This window comes from Thunnus thynnus, chromosome 12, assembly GCF_963924715.1.
Source record: "Thunnus thynnus chromosome 12, fThuThy2.1, whole genome shotgun sequence".
NCBI classification, from domain to species: Eukaryota; Metazoa; Chordata; class Actinopteri; order Scombriformes; family Scombridae; genus Thunnus; species Thunnus thynnus.
The window spans coordinates 30,503,815-30,522,197 of record NC_089528.1 but is presented as its reverse complement, the minus strand read 5'-3'; the positions used below and the strand labels follow the sequence as shown (position 1 = coordinate 30,522,197).

The following is an 18,383-nucleotide window of genomic DNA, read 5'->3' as shown; positions in this document are numbered from 1 at the left end:
TTGCTTGTCTGACGCATGAGCCAAAAAAGTTTCTAGCTTCCAGGTTTATTTCTACCTTGTACGGCCGACTGAATATGCGCAGTAGTGTTTCTCCCGCCGGCCCATAGACACTGGGATAACTTCACAGATTTTAAGGCTCCAGGCTCGAGGAAAGTTTTACAAATATAAAACCTTCATGGATCAAAAAAATCATAATACAAAGAGTCATAATTGAGCGTATTTGCAGTTTGAGGTGTGCAGTCAACAGTTTTATAGACATCTTTTATAATCTATAGTCTATGGGGACGATGCTTTTTAGGGCAAAGAGGATTTTTTCACTACAATACCACAAGTGACCACTTATGGTATTGTAGCCAGCGAGACTGAGCAGCGGCAACGTGTCTGGTTCTCTTAATACATCGATGCATTTAACCCAAAGAGGTAAAAGTCCAATATTTCACAAAAAATCAAAGATGAGAGAAAAGTTCTGTAAAATGAATCAAAATGTGTCAGAATTTTGTTTTTTCTTCTTTCCAACAAATTGTCATCTCACAATCTCTCAGATTTATCTTGTGACTCTTATAAAGTCCTGAAGATCAAATAATAACAAAATGCTGCTCATGCACTGATTCATCAGTATTAATAATGTACTTTATTAAACATATTTACTACAGTCAAACCCTTATTTTCTTCAAAACAAGCACTCTTATTTAAGTAGGATTTTAAATGTGGGACTTTTGCTTGTAACTGAGTATTTTTACATTGTGGTACTTTTACTTAAGTAAAGGATCTGAGTACTTCTTCCACTACTGGCTGCACCTGGAGGCTGTTACCCCATGTGAGGCCCCCCATACTTCATGGAAGGCAGTCACGAAAGCTTACCATAGCAGAATGTAGGGGAGCTGCCTCAAGTGTAGGCCTGTGTTATTTTTAACACATCCATCTGTGTATTTATGGACAACACACTTTTCAGCCCGTTGTCATGACAGATGACGAAGCAAGTTCATGACTTTGGTATGATGCAGTCAAACTGTGAGCTCAAGACCAACAAAATACACATATCCTTTCATACATGTACTGCACATAAGTGATTCTCAAAATAAATAAATCCTTTTTATGCAGTGGCTGCTCAGAGGAGTGAGTGCTGCTGAAACAGTGTCACTCTGACACTCTCGAATTATCAGTCGTCTCTATAAAGAGCCTCAGATCTCAGTTCCAGTCGATATTTGGACTCTGCTGCCCAGGGGAAAGTAAAAAGGGCAGCGCTGCAATGTTTAATCCCCCAAAACATTCCAGCTCTGTGTAATCAGACCAGACAACTGTGGCTTCTTTTGCATCTGTCGCTGCAGAGCTGCAGAATGACTCCTAAGCTGTTGTTGATGTACATGTTTCGCAGCTGTTAGCATGAACGTATGTGCAAATAACGGAAAATTAAGAATCAGTGTTGCGTGGGTCTAACAAAGCATGGCAGGGGCGGGGATTTCCATCATCCCCTGCTTTGCGTCTTCCCAAAATGTCCCAGTGTCGCCTTACAAAGAGTTTTTATTTTTAGCCGGGGGGGGGTTGTGAGCATTACCGCCTGGCCCACATCTCGATGAGGGCTGAATTCAGGTTGCATTTTTAAAAAGGGGTGGGTGGAGTTTCCCCTCTCTTCTGTCCCCAGACCTGAGTTTGGGTCACAGTGGTTGGGTGTTGCCACTCTCCGGTCTCCAAGCTGGTAACCCCAACGGTCGTCGTCCTTTTTCCCCAAACTAAACCACAAATCTGTGACTTTCAACCAAGTGTCACACAAATTTGAAGCAAGATCATCAGATTTAAGGCCCCCCCATCATCGAAACACGGCAATGGATCAGCACAAGTATCGCACAGCGGGAGTCCATGAGAAGCTGGAGATCATCGGGGTGGAGGATGAGGCCGGGAACCCCATCAGCGCCCTGACCATCCTGTCGCTGCTGGAGCGCGTGGCCGGCATCATCGACAACGTCCAGTCCTGCCAGCAGCGTATGGAGGAGCGTCAACTGGAACTGGAGACCAACATCAAGACCATCCAAGGCGACGTCCTGAAGCTTGCCAAGGACCACAACGACACCAGCTGCACGGTGGAGAAGCTCTTGCAGAAGACCCGCAAGGTCAGCGCCAACGTCAAGGAGGTCCGGACACGTGTCGAGAAGCAAAATGTTCGTGTCAAGAAGGTAGAATCTACGCAGGATGAGCTGCTCACCCGCAACAAGTTCCGCGTCGTCATCTATCAGGTAAGCAGAGGTTTGGATGAATCTGTTGGACGAAGTAGAAAACATCCAAGATAAAAGGTTATTTTAAAGGTTTTGTCAACCCTTAAACAGTAGAGGTGAAAACACCAAATAATCACGACTGGAGGAACCAAGTTTTCATTTCTTTTAAAAATCTTTATGCAGTTTGTTTTAATGGCAAAACAGTTTCAATTAATTATTAACGTCATACATCAAGCATGAAAGCCAAACATTTCCTGGTTTCAGCTTTTCAAATGTTTGTGTTTTCTCTTTGTAAATGGGGTTTGTTCATAACCATTCCTTCATTTTTTATCTTGTCATTTAAAATGATTAATTGATTAATCTAAAAATATATATTCGATAGATTAATCCAGTGATTTCCAACCTGGGTGTCAAACAGATACCTGAGAGGTCTTGAGGTGATTAACTGGATGGGAAAACAAAAAAATATGTTTCTGCTCACAAAATTCTGTTTAATTTTTCTGATTTTTTTCAGTTTTTGTTTTTGGCTTATAAATTACTGGATACTTTCACATCTTCACATCATGTTTTTCTGGATATTAAATACACATGAAAAATTGGAAAATCAAAGTTTAAAGAACAATCATTATTGATGACTATTATTTAAGAGTTTAACAATCAAAAACTCATCTGTGGACTATCAGGACTGTGTGGGTGTGGTTTGATCAGATTTCACTGACAGTGCGGACGACATCGGCAAACACTCTACTACTGACTACTGTCATCATATTTTGATTCCAATGATAACTCCTAATTGGTGAATGGAAATATGTGACATCATCTTCGTCCAGCTGAGCCCCACCCATTTCAAACTAGTGAGAAGTGAGACCAAAACAGAAAATAACCAGAATCGTCTTAACTTTGATTGGAAAATCTCAGTAATGCTGCATTCACATCATATCGGAGTTCCGTGATTACGAGCTTCAGACGAGCATTCTCGTTAACCTCCAAGTTATAATTACAACTGAGAAACTGGGATTTTTCTGAAAGCTCTGATATATCCCACTTTGTACGTAATAATACAGAAGTGCCTGAAAACCAAACAAATATGTCACATCAGTCAAAGCAATTAAACACAAATTTAATGGATATATAGTATTTTAATCTCTCAGATGACCAACTTAGTTATAATATAACCTTCCTGTGTGTCATGAACGAGGACTCAAATCAAACCAGTTCAAAGTGGCAAAGCAGATAAACAGGTGATAAACCACAGGAACAGATAAAGTCCAGGATCAGGACGGCTAGAGAGCAAATGTCCCATAAAACAACTTCAATGACCTGGCAAAGAACAAAGGAAAAGGACCAGTACAAATAGTGATGATCTAATGAGGGAATGGGCAGCAGGTGCAGACAATTACTGAGTTGGGACAGGTGCGTGGACGGGGGAAAAGGAGGGAAAGTCCGAGGGCATCTGGTGGACAGCTTGAAGATGGCGGGTCTGTGGGGGGATTTGGAGGAAAGAACATGGCCTGTGAGAAGTGAGCAGGGGCTGAAAACAGACTGAGGGCAATGCAGAGGAGGGCTGGAGATGAGAGGATGTGGCTGCAGAGAGCAGATAGTGACAGATCATGATACTGTTGTCAAGTCTTTAAATATAAATCTTTAAAATATCCATCCGACATAGTGTTTTCTATTGACAGAAGTTGTAAAATAAAGCTGGAAGTACTGACAAAAATGTGATAAACATGTCAATAAATTTGTGTACTTATTAATAATTATAGGCCTTATTGTCTCTACTGGTTTTCCGTCATTCTTTGACATTGAAAAAAGGTATTAAATTCTATGTAGTACTGAAAAGTTAAATTCAATTTGGTGAACACTGCAGTAACTCTGTCCATCACTGTGTGAAGTGGAGCGGCTCAATCATCCAAAGAGCAGTTCTGATGAAGTATATAATGGCAGCTTAAGAATCTGAATGAGGAAATTGGTTTTCAGGGAAAATTGGTTATAAGAATGTCTGAATTTCGTCAATACAGGAACTGTATGCTAAGACAGGGCAGCTCCTGTCTCTGGATTATCAGATCCGGAGGTCTTGTTCATGTTTCCGTTTCCGTTTTACGAGAAACTGGAGCATAATTAAGTTAATGATCAAAAATAGAGTAGATTAATTCCTGCAGACGGTCGGTACAAACTCTGTGCCAAGCAGCGAGATCTTAACTCAAATGAACTCTGACTCAATTCATTAAGTGAGAGGGTGAGCGGGAGGGATGTGAGGAAATTAATGGTAGTTTCAGGTCCAACCCCTTAAGAGTCCCTCGTCTCCGTTAACTCTGGCAATTTTGAGAAAAGCATCCTTATTAACGTTGAGAGCAAGAGACTTTAATCAGGTCAGGTGAAAAACGTGAAAACAAGATGATTCACCTTCAGAGTTTTACTGATTTTTTACTGATTTGAAACACTTCACCGAACTCTGCAGGCAGACGAGACACTTTAAATTTCAAGAACACACAGGGGCGGACTTTACCATCAGGCTAGGTAGGCAACTGCCTGGGGCCCCTAACTATAGCTATAGATTTATTATGATGTTCAGATATGAAAAAATATTGCATTATGTTACTATCATTACTCAACATAACCCGAAATAACTTACAAAAGGCCCCCAAGGCGCTTAAAAAATATGAAACTATATACTTCTACTTCAGAGGAAAACATTGTACCACTTCATTTATCTGACAGATTAATGTTACTGGTTATGTTGCAGATTCAGATATTACTCACAAATATATAACAATTAAAATATGATGCATTGTTATTCATTTAACTATCCAGCAATATATAAAAATTAAAAGCTCCACCTTGAGGTAAATTAAATATATTGTGCTGTCTTTCACTCTTCAGTTTTAAAATTTGAATGCAGGATTTTAACTGTTAAAGTACTTTAACATTGGCGTATTAATACTTTTACTCTAATAATTACTACTACCACCACTGCCAACATTCCCAGTTAGAGAAAGGATGAAAATAAAGTAAGATAGAGTTTGTCTGAGGCCACGAAATCACAACAATCTGAGCGCTTATTGAAACCACGAGCATCAAAATCAGCAACATTTGCATGAGCAAACGTTCACGTCGAGTCATCTTTCAACACGAAGGGTCCAAAAATAGACCAAACGAGGTGTCTTATCTGCAAATAGACACCGATGACTCGTCCTTTTACGAGCGCAAAGAGAGTGAGAATACTCCGAGGCTGCTGCTGATTGAGGAGGCCGTCACTGTCGAAGAGATGGACAGACTTTATAATAGTAGTGAATTGGAGAGCTGAGGGATTTTCTCTGGAAGCAGCTGGTGGGATGACAGATGATTCTGTGAACCGAGAGTAGTTTTAATGGTGATCAAAGACGTTCTGTGCGTCGCTGCGGGCGCTGCGACCGCAGCTTTGGTCAGACAAGACGAGAACAGTGTCAAATGAAACACACAGAGCCCCGTTAGTGTCAGGGGTGAAGATTTCTGATGAATCATTGTTTTAAATTATGATTTGAATACTTATTTCGTAGAGGTTTTAACTCAGTTTGTCACTTTAAACACCCACCTCTCTGCAGACTCCATGTTTCTATGGTTTCAGTCGTCTAATCTTCTGTGCTTTGTTCCTGATTAATTTTATGCAACAGTGCTCTCTTTGAAAATAACCACAGTGACTGAAAAGATGAGACCTCTAATCTATCAATAGATGTATTACATGTTCACATTCATATAAGTATCATAAAGTGATCACTGTAAATGAAGGCGCAACAGTGTTTGGTAAAAGGTTTGTTTCATTCGTTTCCTTGACCTAATACACTATTTCATTCTCTCAAATTAATAATTTGTGCTTTAAACTCACTACATCTGCACTTTCCATCACACAGGAATATGACTTCACTAATGGAAGTGTTAAAGATGATATAAAGTTGTCTTATTAAAGCCAAAAACCAAAGTATATCCAAGTATCTTAGTTACTTATTAGAGTTAAATCCAGTAGGTCAAAGCAATAAAATAATCTGATAAATAATGTAAAGCAGACACATTTTAAAATTATAACTTCAGTGATTTATTGAGTTGTTACACATCCTGACACATGTGACACTCACTAAAATCAGCAAAGCTTTAAAATAAGTTATTATTAATTTACCCCTGAAGGCATTTTGACATGTTAAACTGAATAAAGGTTTTTTTTTCTGTGTAGATTAAAGAGGTTTTACAGGAAAAAATTATTAACAAAATCTTCTGATTCAAGGTGCAGGTAATCCATTAAAATAACTTAATATCACAAATGAATATAAAGTAATGGGCAAATATACATTTCAGCTTCATATGATTGGAAGAACGTTATATTGGACATAATCTTTATTCATCTTTATCTTCATCTTCAGGTTTCCTACGGACAACACCAAGACCTGTTAGTTTGTGCTTTTATTGAAAATCTTTACATTAATAAATTTAAATGCCATTTAAATCAGTTTCCACCAAATTTTACTTCTTGTCCATTTGGAAATCCATCTGAATAAAGCATCCAGGCCAGTTTAACTCTGTTATAAAACAGAAACCTTGTTGATGATAAAGATGAAGGACTGTCCTGGAGATAAACACTCGTCTATACGTACGGCTCGGCAGACATACATTCAGCAGTCGCTATTAAATGGAGATGCTTTCCTCGTTAACGTCCAGACTTCAGAATAGTAACCGGAGTGTTATGTGCTGTGCGAGCAGCTGCCGTGGATCCGTGACAGAGAAACCTATTCTGGGATCTCCACATTCTCCGTCGCTGCCAGCAGGGACACGCTGTAAACTGCTGTCAACCAGCATCAGGGTCTGACATGCCAGCCAATCAGCCAGTGCGGTAGTTTGAAAATAAAAAAAAATCTGTTTGGTATGTACGACTGGGTACCACAGAACCCAGAATCTAAAGATCCCTTCCTGTAGAGGGGCCCTCAATTAAAATCTTTTTTTAGTTTGAGGGACCTTTTGATTACAGTAAAGAGTATTAAAGCTTCCATGGTGCATATAGATGAATATATGTTTGCTTCATCAAGTCACTGGGTCAACTGGGGCTAAATAGCTTGTATTAACCCCAAATCTGGCCCAGAATTTTAAATAACATAATGTAGAAAGGTGCTCTGGTGCTCTTCAGTTTGGGGATCCTACTAGTTTAGAGTTATTAGAAAGATTTGAGGGTAAATTTAAAAAGCCTTTAATACTTTATGGCCGTTTCTGAACAAGCTAGGGTAGCCTTCTAGTCTTCATGGACGTAGGAACATGTCACCCAGTGCAGCGATGTGACTCACTGATGTGTTTTTAATAGTTTTTGGACAACAACAGAGGTCTACTTCACAGAGGAATAAGATATATCAGGCTTCGGATACACACACAATACTTTTAAGTAGATCAGTTCATTGTTGGTTTGGATCCAAACATGAGATTTGTTTGATGAGAAGAAAATTATAGAAAATCACGAGCCTTATCTTTTAAAGTTAGTGGAACAATCGTAGTAATGGTTTCCTGTGGCAAAGTCCACTGTTGGGTTAATGCTTCCATCCATCCTTCCGCCTCTGAATGAGGAAATCTGTCCACATATATATACGTCATCTGAAGTGCACCACTGCTCCGGATCAAAATTACTACGACTGCTAGATGATCTGTCACTCAAACGTGACTATATGTCGTTTTTGGGCGACTGACTTTACGACCTTTAATATCATTTTCTTTGGGGAAAGTTTCAGTCTGCAAGCTTTCATGTTGTACATTTTTTTAAAACAGGCCCCCGCAAGACAAAAAAAAATGTTGGGGACCCCTCATTTACAAGATATTTAGATGTATCATCTCGTTCCAAAGAAAACAATACTGTATGTTTTGAGCTAAAGCAGATATTTCAGCCCACTCTGTGTCTCAGCAGTGCATTGACTCCAGGTTTAGCTCAGTCTGGTTTTCTCTCCCCCGCCCTGCCTGCAGAGGAGACAGTCGCAGTGTTGGGTTTCCTCATGACTGATGTGCTGTCGGTTATTCTGAGGGCTCCCTTCATCTCCTAATATAGAGCTTCAGCTCCGGTCATTTAGCCAGGAAGCAACAAGCGGTTTGTTAGAGACAGTCGTCGCCAGTGGCTGAATAATGAAGGCTGGGACAGTGGGCAGTAATAAGAAAAAGATAAATGGCTGCTGGTTTACACTCAGGGCCGGTCCACCTCTGCTGTTGTTCCCAACATTAGAGGACAATGTGTAATTTTTAGAGGAGTTAATGGGTTTTTATTTTGTGATATTTCTGCTTTGTGGCAATGAGAGAAGCTGAGTTAAACTGCTCACAGGCAAACAGATTAAAACAAGAGGTCACCAAGCTGCTGTTACAGGAGAACATTTGATTTACAAAGTTCATTGACAGTTTTAGTGACGTTACATGTTGGTACAATGTTTTGCTGTCTACTACTATACTGCTTCACAGTCAGCCCCTGTCAGCTGAACTCACATCCATTCATACGACTCCCACACAAGGTGGACACGTCAACCATTTATTACTTTTATCCATTAATACAGCTCTATAGACCATTTTCACACTACTTGAAGGTTTCATTTAAAACATTTACTCATCACATTCACATCTATTTCAACAATTTATACATTACTTTTAGTTAACTGCCTCTGTTTGCTCCCTAACTAGTAATTTCTTTTTCTAATTCAATGAGCTACTGCACAGTCTTAACTCGTATCCCCTGGCAACTGCAGAAGTACCCAAGTACCCCTGGTTGGGATTCACTGCTCTAGTAGTTAACATTTTATAATAGTAAGTAATGTAATAGTAACGTTATCTGTCAAAATATTCTGACTTCTGAGAACATTTCAGTGTTGTTATTAAGGTCAAAGTTACATCATGTTTCTTAGAACAACAGTCCGAGAAAACAGTCTGTTTTAGTCTTATCAAGCTTCTCACAGTAGGAAATCACTCCCAACTGGCCAAAACTTCTCAGAGTGACACATTTTTGGTCCTAGGAGAACGTAGGAAGTCACTCCTATCTCAGCCGATATTTAAGTGTTCCCAGAGGAGTCCTGACCTGCCAGGAGACGGTGTTCAGACAGACAGAGATATTCAGTGAGAGAAGAGGTGTTTTGGTAACGCTGAGTTACACTTTACTGTAATGGAGAACATGCAGCTTTGCAACACTTCAGCATCTTAAATCAAACTTTGATCACACGTCATAAAGATGATATGCATGACAAGGGTCCTCAGTGAGAGACTTCATCAGATCTCACCGGGTAATCCAACGGTGGCAGCTTTATTTATTAAGTTATTGCAGTTGGTTTTTATTTAATGTAGACTTAAAGAAATGTCATTTTTCCAGTGTTCCAGTGGTGGAGAGTTGTATGAGCCATCATCTGATTTGCTCGATTTGTTGGTGAGCTCTTTAACTCGACTGCCATCTAAATAATATGCTTTTAAAAGTTTGTTATTTTCCAAAACACTGACTCAGCTGACTGATTGACTGCAGGTCTGGACCTCTTCCAACTTCTCTCAGACTGAGGAGCTACTTTAAAATATTTTTTGAATTACCTGCAGACCAAAAACTGAGCAGTCCTAAAGTTAGGACAGACTCCGACGATGTTTTGTGAATACAGCCGCAGATTACATCAGGCTCCTTGGAGAACATTCCTACTTTTCAGGATATTATAATTAAGATCCAGATTATGTTCAATCTACAGAGCTGGAAGGGGCGGCATCTTGCATAGCTTCGTTCTCCCGTATATAAAATTAGTAACAGGCACCACCCTGATGAAGGTGAGATAAAAGTTTAGTGAATAAAGCAGAGTGGTGCAGTGGAGAAGAGTTGTGCGACCTGTTTTAATTTTGCATTGAAGCTCAAGGTGGTCTGCATCTCACTGTGTGTGTGGCTTGATATAATGACTGTTTGTAAAATTAAACTGTGCTCAGCAGCAGAGTCTCTCTCTCTCTCTCTCCGCCACCCGAGGTTATTAATACACGCCTTGACCCACATTGCCTGCCGCTGTAATTATTGTGTCATTCACAGAGACTGGATGCGCTCTGATCACTCCTCCCTGATTAATGAGTGTGATCGTTGTAGGTGGCCGCAGCTTAATTAGGATTAATTGGTTTTCACATCCAAAGTCACCTGTAGGGCGCAGCAGGTGGAGCTGGGCTGTTTCTGTCGGCCATCAAGAGGCACATCAGAGTGTAATCCGTTTTTATGGGTTTTGGTGTATTTTTAGAAAAGTGAGATTCTGTGTTCTCGGACTGTCACAAAGAGGTGCTTTGAGCTAAATGCTAACACAAAGGTGTGGTTGGAAAGTGAATGTGAATTTTTGCATCTTTTGCACAAATTTGACTGTGTTTATTTGATCCAAACAGCCAAAATACCAACTGTATGTTAGCTGTAAGTGAGCTACCAACCAAAGCTCAGAGATACGTACAGATTTTTCAGTCAAGTTGAAACATTTCCAACTTGTGCAGCAAATTTACTACTAATCATGTCTTTCCATTGACCTTGTATGCAGTCATGCTGCCTCTAAAATTTGCTTCAAGGTTGTCTTAGCACAATGCTAACATGCTAAAATTTGCTTATTAGCGGAAAACACAAAATACAGCTGCGGTTGAAGGGAATGTGAGTAGTTTTGCAGGTATTTGGTCATAAAGTATTAGAAAGTATTAAATATATTATTGGGATACATCATCTGGGAACCATAAATGTCCAAATTTTATATCAATCCTTCCAGTAAATGTGGAGATTTTACTGGAAAGGTGAAAACTTTGACCTGTTGGTGGCACTAGATGAAAATTCAGTAGATTTCATCCTGTGGTAACCATAAGAATGTAAACCAAATTTCATGGCAATCCATCCAATAGTTGTAGAGATATTTCAGTCTAAACATGGTGGTGGAGGTACAAACAGATGGTGTCATTATTATTACCAGCTGTCTTGAGTCACAGGTGTTGTTCCTGCCAGAAGCTTCCTGTATGAATGAGTCTCAGTTTCTCCTCATGTGTAAAAATAGAAAAACTTGATCTCATGAAGATCCCAGTGTGTTCAGAGGCAAGAGGCTGCAGGCCCGGTCTGACAGAGTATCGTGTTTTCTATCAGGACCTGCATCATCTCGACAAGCAACATAACATTTTATCCTTAATGGACAGAGAGTCAGATGAGACAATGGATATCCATTTCATCTCCGTGCTTATACTACAGTCCAATTTAATATATCGACAAGTCCTACCACCAGTTGGCTCAAAACTTCAAAGAGCAAGGCAGATGCTGAGATTTAAAAAATTTGTAGAATCACAATTTTAAAAAACTTAAACATTTGTGGAAATATTTGCTGACTTCCCCAGAGTCCGATGAGATGTAGGTCCAGGATGTGTTTAGCCTGCTGCATTCATGTCATCAGACAAGACAGTCAAGACAGTTGTATGATTACAGAGTTAGAAATACCTTCACTGACAAAATGACATTATATCCATTAAATATGTATTTGTCACCATGAACAATAGGCTTTGGCTGACATGAGGCGTCCTTATTGGCTAGATTTTCAGCCAAGCCGGATACATCTGAGCTTTTAGAAAAGATTAGAACGTTTGCTCACACTGAACGTTTACACGGAACAGGTTCTTCTTCTTCTTCATTCTGATTTCCAGCAGACTACATGCCTTGTGGCACATTGCTGTATCTGATAAGGGGACCGAACTGGTTTGTCCATTGACCATTCCAATAAAGTTCTATACAAACAAGATAGTCACATGGCCTTGTTGTCAACAAACACAAAGGCAGCTGTACTTTTAGCCATTTTCCTTTGTGGAAACTTCCCCGAACGCTGGATTAGCCTGTTCTCCACAGACCCTGTTCACACAATGCGCTCTTTCATCTGCGCCATGTTTGTAATTGTTTACTTCTGTGCTTCTTATTCATCATTCTTATGCTGAATTGTGAGACTGTGAAACTGCTTAAACTGCAGACAGCCGACCAAAATTTCTGACATTCAAGAAATCCAACCAATCGTTGTTGATCATTCAGGTAATTAATCAAGTATTGTGACCTTAAACTGCACGTCAAACCACAATGGCTGCAGTTGGAAGCAACCAACTTGGGGTTAAAATCTGTACAGTTTCTGCCTGGCTTAATACAACCAGAGATGTTAATGCAATGCATACCTGGGCATAAATAGTATTTGGTAAATTGTATGACCCTACTTTCAAGCAAGTTGTTTCTTTTTGTCGCTTTTCTCTCTCTGGATCCATTTAGATGCTGTATTTTCCCGATTTGATGTGTTTATATAGAAATACAGACACTGAAAGCTCTGTCCTGTCTTTCTTCTTCTCTGTAGGGCGAGGCAGAGATCCCATCAGTGGCTGTCACTAAGTCTCCTAAAGGAACAGGCCTGGAGGGGCTGGAGATTGAGCCCGACGCCTACGATCTCCCTGCTGACCTCTCCTCCGATGAGGAGTACCTGAGCGTGGAGGAGTCCGACCCCTCACGAGCCGCCCGCATCAAGAAGTCAATGGCGAAAAGCGGGGAGACCCTGAAGGCTGCCTTCTCCAAGGAGAACATGAGCAAAACCAAAGGCAACTTGGGCACCAGGTTCCACAACTTCGGTGAGAGAGTCATGTCGCCTGAAAGGAGGGAGAAGATGCACCAAGCCGGCGAGCGCCTGAAGCACTCCGGCGAACGGCTGAAGGAGAATATTGCCAAGAAAGCCCCAAACAAAGAGACCTTCCGCATCAAGCTGAAGAAGGAGAGGGCCGTCGCCGAGGGCCAGGAGGTTGCCGACGCCGAGTCTGAGCACCACATGCAGGCCCAGAAGGGGGACGCTTCAGAGGCCAGCCCAGCCGTCACCTACACCGAGGTCGTCACAGAAACCAAGAGGGAGGGACCTGTGGAGGAGGCCGGCGCTACCCGGATAGCCGGAGGAGAGGAGGATTACAGGAAGTAGATCAGCTGCAATGTTGCAGCGCTGATATGAAGAGGAGGCTGGAAATTAGAGAAAGCTCATAATGCCCAGAAGTTACAGAGAAGGTCTTTGATTGGTCAACATCGACGAAGGACGTTTTTATGTTCTTGAGTTGGGTGTTGGTACTGATACCACAAATCTATTTCAGGGTGTGGATTCAAGTCTAGTTATTCTATCAAATCTAATGTTTCACTTATTTTGAACAACTATATAATTTAAAACCACTTAATCTGATACAAACTCAGACATGAATGTGAGAATCTTTATTTATATGCACTAAGAAGAATTAAAGTTTAGGATTTAAGGTAAATAGTTCCTAAAGTCACTGATGTGATGGGATCGGTTGTGTTGCGTTTGGGTTTATTTGCACAAGATGGCTGGATGGAAAAGACAGATGGATGAAACGGTTGAAAAGTCTTTGAGAAGGATGATGAATGTTGATGTGAAGTTAGTGTATCTGGATGTACATATAATGTTGTACATACTGCCAAAACAAGGAAGGTGAAGTTAGTCCGAGCAGGCCTCAGCTGGTCTCTGAGAAGCCTAGTGAGAAAAAAACAAAAAACATGGATTCAACGTCAGACTGGTTTCTGTACGAGAAACAAATCTAGTAGGAAGCAAAGAATTTTTGTGGTGCTTAAAAGCAGCATCAGTTAGTCGCATAGACAAACATTAAAGCTGCACCAGGCAAAGAGAAATAAGCTTTGGGACTTCATTACTCAGAAATCCACCGAGGCTAAACTGTTATAATTCATGCTGAATGCTTAATATCGAGCAGGATAAAACTGAATGAATAGTTATCTGGAGATGAACTTTGGCTGTACGATAGGCAGAGAGTTGGTCACAGAGGGATAAATTGTGGTTTGCATTTACTAAATTAGTATCAAATTACTTTAGTTAACTTTATGTTTTCCATTTGGTTTCACTTCTTTCATTCAGCTTGCAGTTGTGTCCATGTTATCCAATGCTTTGTTGGGAGCGTTTTGTTTTGCTCCAACCGATCAGTAGCAAGTGATGGACACAAAGCGGCTGCTAGCAGCAGTTAACTTAACATTTTTGTTGAACAAATATGCAGATTTCAGACTTATTTCTGAACACATATGTCATTTTTGTGTCACTATTTCTCAGGATTATAGCCAGGTACCTTACTAGCTAACTGTGTAGGAAGATTCTTTATCTCCTCTACAAAACTCTGATTGTTTGGGTGTTTCTACAGCCGGCTGAAATACCCAGCTGACCTTTGAATCACTGAACAAATTGGAGATGTGGGTAGAAATTTAGAGGTCTGGAACTAGGCTACTTCAAAGCGAGAATATAATTTTTATAATTTTTGCTGAACAGCGTCCACTGTTGCCACAAGTGGTAATTACAGGATAACAGCATATTGAAATTCCCTTTCGACATGCCCTTTAGTCAGCTGCTTGAAAGATGTAAGAGAGCAAGTGAAATGGGACCTCAAGCAGGAAAAAACAAATAAAGAGGAGTTATAAATCCAGTGAACTGACTGACATTAGCCTCTGAGTGCGTTTACTTCTAGATGTCTTGTGCTTTATTTTGGGCCCATTTCCCCCCAATATTCAGCCTGAAACAGTCGGTATCTTTGGAAATTTTGGGATCTCCACTAGAATTTAAAATAAAGTTTGACTAAAGCTCAGCCAAGCAAACAAACACTGATAAAATCTTTGCCCAATGCAGCTTTAAGTTTAAGTGAGCAGCACATAACTAAAGAGATAAAACTAATAAAAACTTTGCATGAACCTTATAGTAACGCAGTCCCTTATAACTTAAGCTTATCTTGATTGTCATGTTATAGACATTAGATGGCTGTAATTACTCTTCTTATAGTGAATGTAGTGGATTTAAGGCAGTCTGAGATGTGGTGTTGGTGGCTTCAAAGCTTTTTGGTGTATAAATGTGTTTTTTTTTTTTTCAATTTCGCTGCTTGATATTTATAGTTTCTTTTGAAGTTCTGCAAGTTTATTCTCCTGGAGTGATTAGTGATGTAAAAGCTTTCATCAGGATGATAGGATTCAAAGTTTTTTGGAGCTTCAGTCATCAGATACTCTTAATATTTTCTGTAGAAGCTTTGCTTAGTGCTGTCATTTCACATTAATACAGTGTCTTACACTTGCTGTATAGCTTTAAACCTCTGTTTCATATCATAGCTTCCTGTATTTCTGCTGGTGAATTACACTGTACCGATGTTGAATTTAATGCCGTAGACTGAGTATTTGGTTTGAACATTTTTGATTACCAACTCAATTTTATGTTTTTTACAATCATCACAATCCAGTTTTGACATTTTACAATGAAAAACAGCTGATTGAAGACCTGTGTTGTTGTTTTGGCCTGTAATGTAAAAACAGCACCAGACATTTATCCTTTTGTTGTTGTTGTCGTTGTTTTTGTATGAATAAAGTTCTCATGAATGTTCTCTGAATGTCAACTTAACATTTCATTATATTTTATCAGGACAAAATATTGTTTCTGCTGGATAAAAAAAACACTTGAACTGCAGTTTTTGGTGTGTTTTTTTCATCATTTGACATATTGCAGCTTGCAGCTAACATTTTGCTTAAATTGTCACCCATCAAAAATATCTCCTACTAATATTATAGCCACGTTTAACACGGGATGTAAAAGTAAATGTACTATTAATGCAGACAGTTAAGATCAAACCAGGGTTATGAGATTTTGGAGTAAAATATTTCCATTTTAGCAGATGTTTTGCAGATTTTTCATGTTCAGTTTTGGTGAATTTTGACACACCAATTTGTAGCATTCACCAATTGCAAACAACTCTGTGTCCTATAAATTAAGTTCTTATGCAACTGAATTGCAACAGCAAATACGTTTAGCTAGAAATGTAATGCTGGCTGAATTTCTCTCAACATAATGAGAAAATGTTAATTAAAGTATTTGGCAAATTGCAAAAATGTTGATACTGAACGTATGAGTGAAATGTTCAGCTCAGTCTGCATCTCCATGAACTACAGAAGGAAATATCCGGCTCTTTAGTAGCTAAATGCTTCACTACTGTATGTTCACCAGCTAGTTGCTAACTTTGTCTGTCGTTTGGTGATGGGCAGGTAAAAGTAAAGTAGCACCTAGTCATTTGATCCACTGTTAATAAAAAAAAATGATTTGAGCAGCTTTAATAATACCATGTTAAAATGGTCACAGTTAGTATGTTAACACACTAACATACTGTATAACATTTAGCGTGTTAGCATGCAAATGTGAGAATGTTAGTATAAATCTCAAAGTCCAGCTGAGGCTGAGGAGACTTTGGTAATTTTCTGTTGATGTATCCTGTCATGAAATGTTGGACAAGCTGATATTTTGCATGGATGAAACAACCACAGTCATTAGCGTTCATCCTCTGAGGACCATTAGCATGTCTGTACCATATTTCATGGCCATGTGGAGATATTTCACATTAGACTAAAGTGTTGGACCAATAATGGACAGGCCAGCTTTACTATCCCTAGAGACATGCTAGTGTGGATAATGTAACTGGAGTTAAATCATTTCAGTGCAATTTTACTTTTATCTTATTGCATCTTTGTAGTTTTAGATGAGCAAAATTGATATATTTGTCCCAAAGTTATACCTCAGTTTTCAGTTTTGTTTTGCTGTATACAACTACTGATTAACATCTGCTGCAAAAGTCAAATCAAGTCAAATCTGTTAAGCACTCTTGACAAAACTACTTAAATATACTGGCAGAAAGCAACACAGAGCAAACTGATCAAAGAAAATGAAGCCAACAGGGCAGAGTCTGTGCCAGTTTTGTATGTGTGTCCATGTGCAAAGCACCATTGAACAGCATCCATTTGTGACAAGTGACATCCTAGTCTTAGCCTGCTTTGTCATGTCGATATTTCTACCCTGCTCTGTGCGTCAGTAAAACCAGGACAACGTCTTTGTTTCGTCTTCACTGTTCTCCATCTGTCCCCGGGCCCCATTACACCCAAACTTTGATTCAGTCTTGACAAACAGTGTGTGTACAACAGCAGCAGCAGTCGAGCAGGGTTTTGTCCTGAGATGAACTCAGCACAGCAGCAGCCATGGTGAGGGCTGCTCGCTGAGAAGAAACAAGCGGGAGGAAAAGCAAAAGGCAGGGGAGGGCAAAAAACAGACAAAGAGTAAGACAGATAAGTGGGACATAACAAATAAGAGAAGGGAAAAAAAGCCAGACAGAAAAATGAAAAGAAGAGAAAAAACAGCATGAGTGAGTGACATGGAGAGACACAATGAGCCATGAAGACGCAGAGCAACAGGAAAGCAGCGTGGAAGACAAAGAGAAAGAACAGCCAGTGACAGGAAAAGCAAGAGAGGGGGAAAGATAAACAGACAAAACATGAAGAATCACAGATGGAGCACCCTCCATTTAGACTCTAAATGCTTTGCTCACAGAGAATGAGAACAATTTCTCAGGTTTTGTTGTTAAAACTGGGTGGAAACAATTAGAGAGTTTGAAAAAAAATCATGCATTGCAGAACCAATCCAAAGTATTTAGGGCGACCCTTCATATTGGGGTGTTGACATGCATTTCACTACAGAGGAGAATGGGGGAGAGAGCATCATTTTATGGTAAGACGTGTCCTTGACAAAATGTAAGGGACGTAGGTTCCTCATTCTCGCCACTGTTCAACCAACTACCGTGCATTTAGAAATCCTCAGACTTCGGTAGGCGGAGATCTCTGATTGTCTGGTATCGTGAGGACAGGGACCGGGAAAGAGGGATATATCAAAATCAAGTGATAGAGAGTAAGAGGGACAACAAGACGGAGAGTGAAAAACAAAGACATTGAGTGGGAGAAATAGAATGACATGAGGAAACACAAAGAGACTGAAGGCAAGTAAGAAGAACACGAAAAAAGAAAAGGAAGAGGAAACAGAGCCATGAAGGGAGAGGTTGAGAGAGACAGCGAAACTTGTGAAATTTCCCCAACTCCTGGTGATAATAGCTCTGCCGATTCAGCAGCTTAGTACCAATAAAACACCCAGGTGGTGTTCACAATTCTCTGCTTGATGGGCAAACGCTGCGTTACAAACCAATCTGCTTCTCATTGTTCTGTCTATGCTGTACTCATAATGTTCACCTACAGTAAAACAAGGAAGAAAGGGGCTGTGTAACAGTCATGTCCGACTATCTAAAGAGCTTGATACAACTCTAAATGTGAGGTGTGACTATGAGAGACGATGAGTTATT

At 39.9% G+C, this 18,383-nt stretch overlaps 1 protein-coding gene across 1 annotated transcript; it reads left to right on the top strand.

The window, feature by feature from the left end:
• Positions 1 to 1,600: 1,600 nt before the first annotated feature.
• cavin4a (caveolae associated protein 4a) lies at positions 1,601 to 15,599 on the top strand. The gene is made up of 2 exons (XM_067606838.1): positions 1,601 to 2,231; positions 12,542 to 15,599. The coding sequence occupies exons 1-2, from the start codon at positions 1,824 to 1,826 to the stop codon at positions 13,145 to 13,147; spliced, it is 1,014 nt and encodes a 337-aa protein (XP_067462939.1). The 5' UTR covers positions 1,601 to 1,823; the 3' UTR covers positions 13,148 to 15,599.
• Positions 15,600 to 18,383: the final 2,784 nt, after the last annotated feature.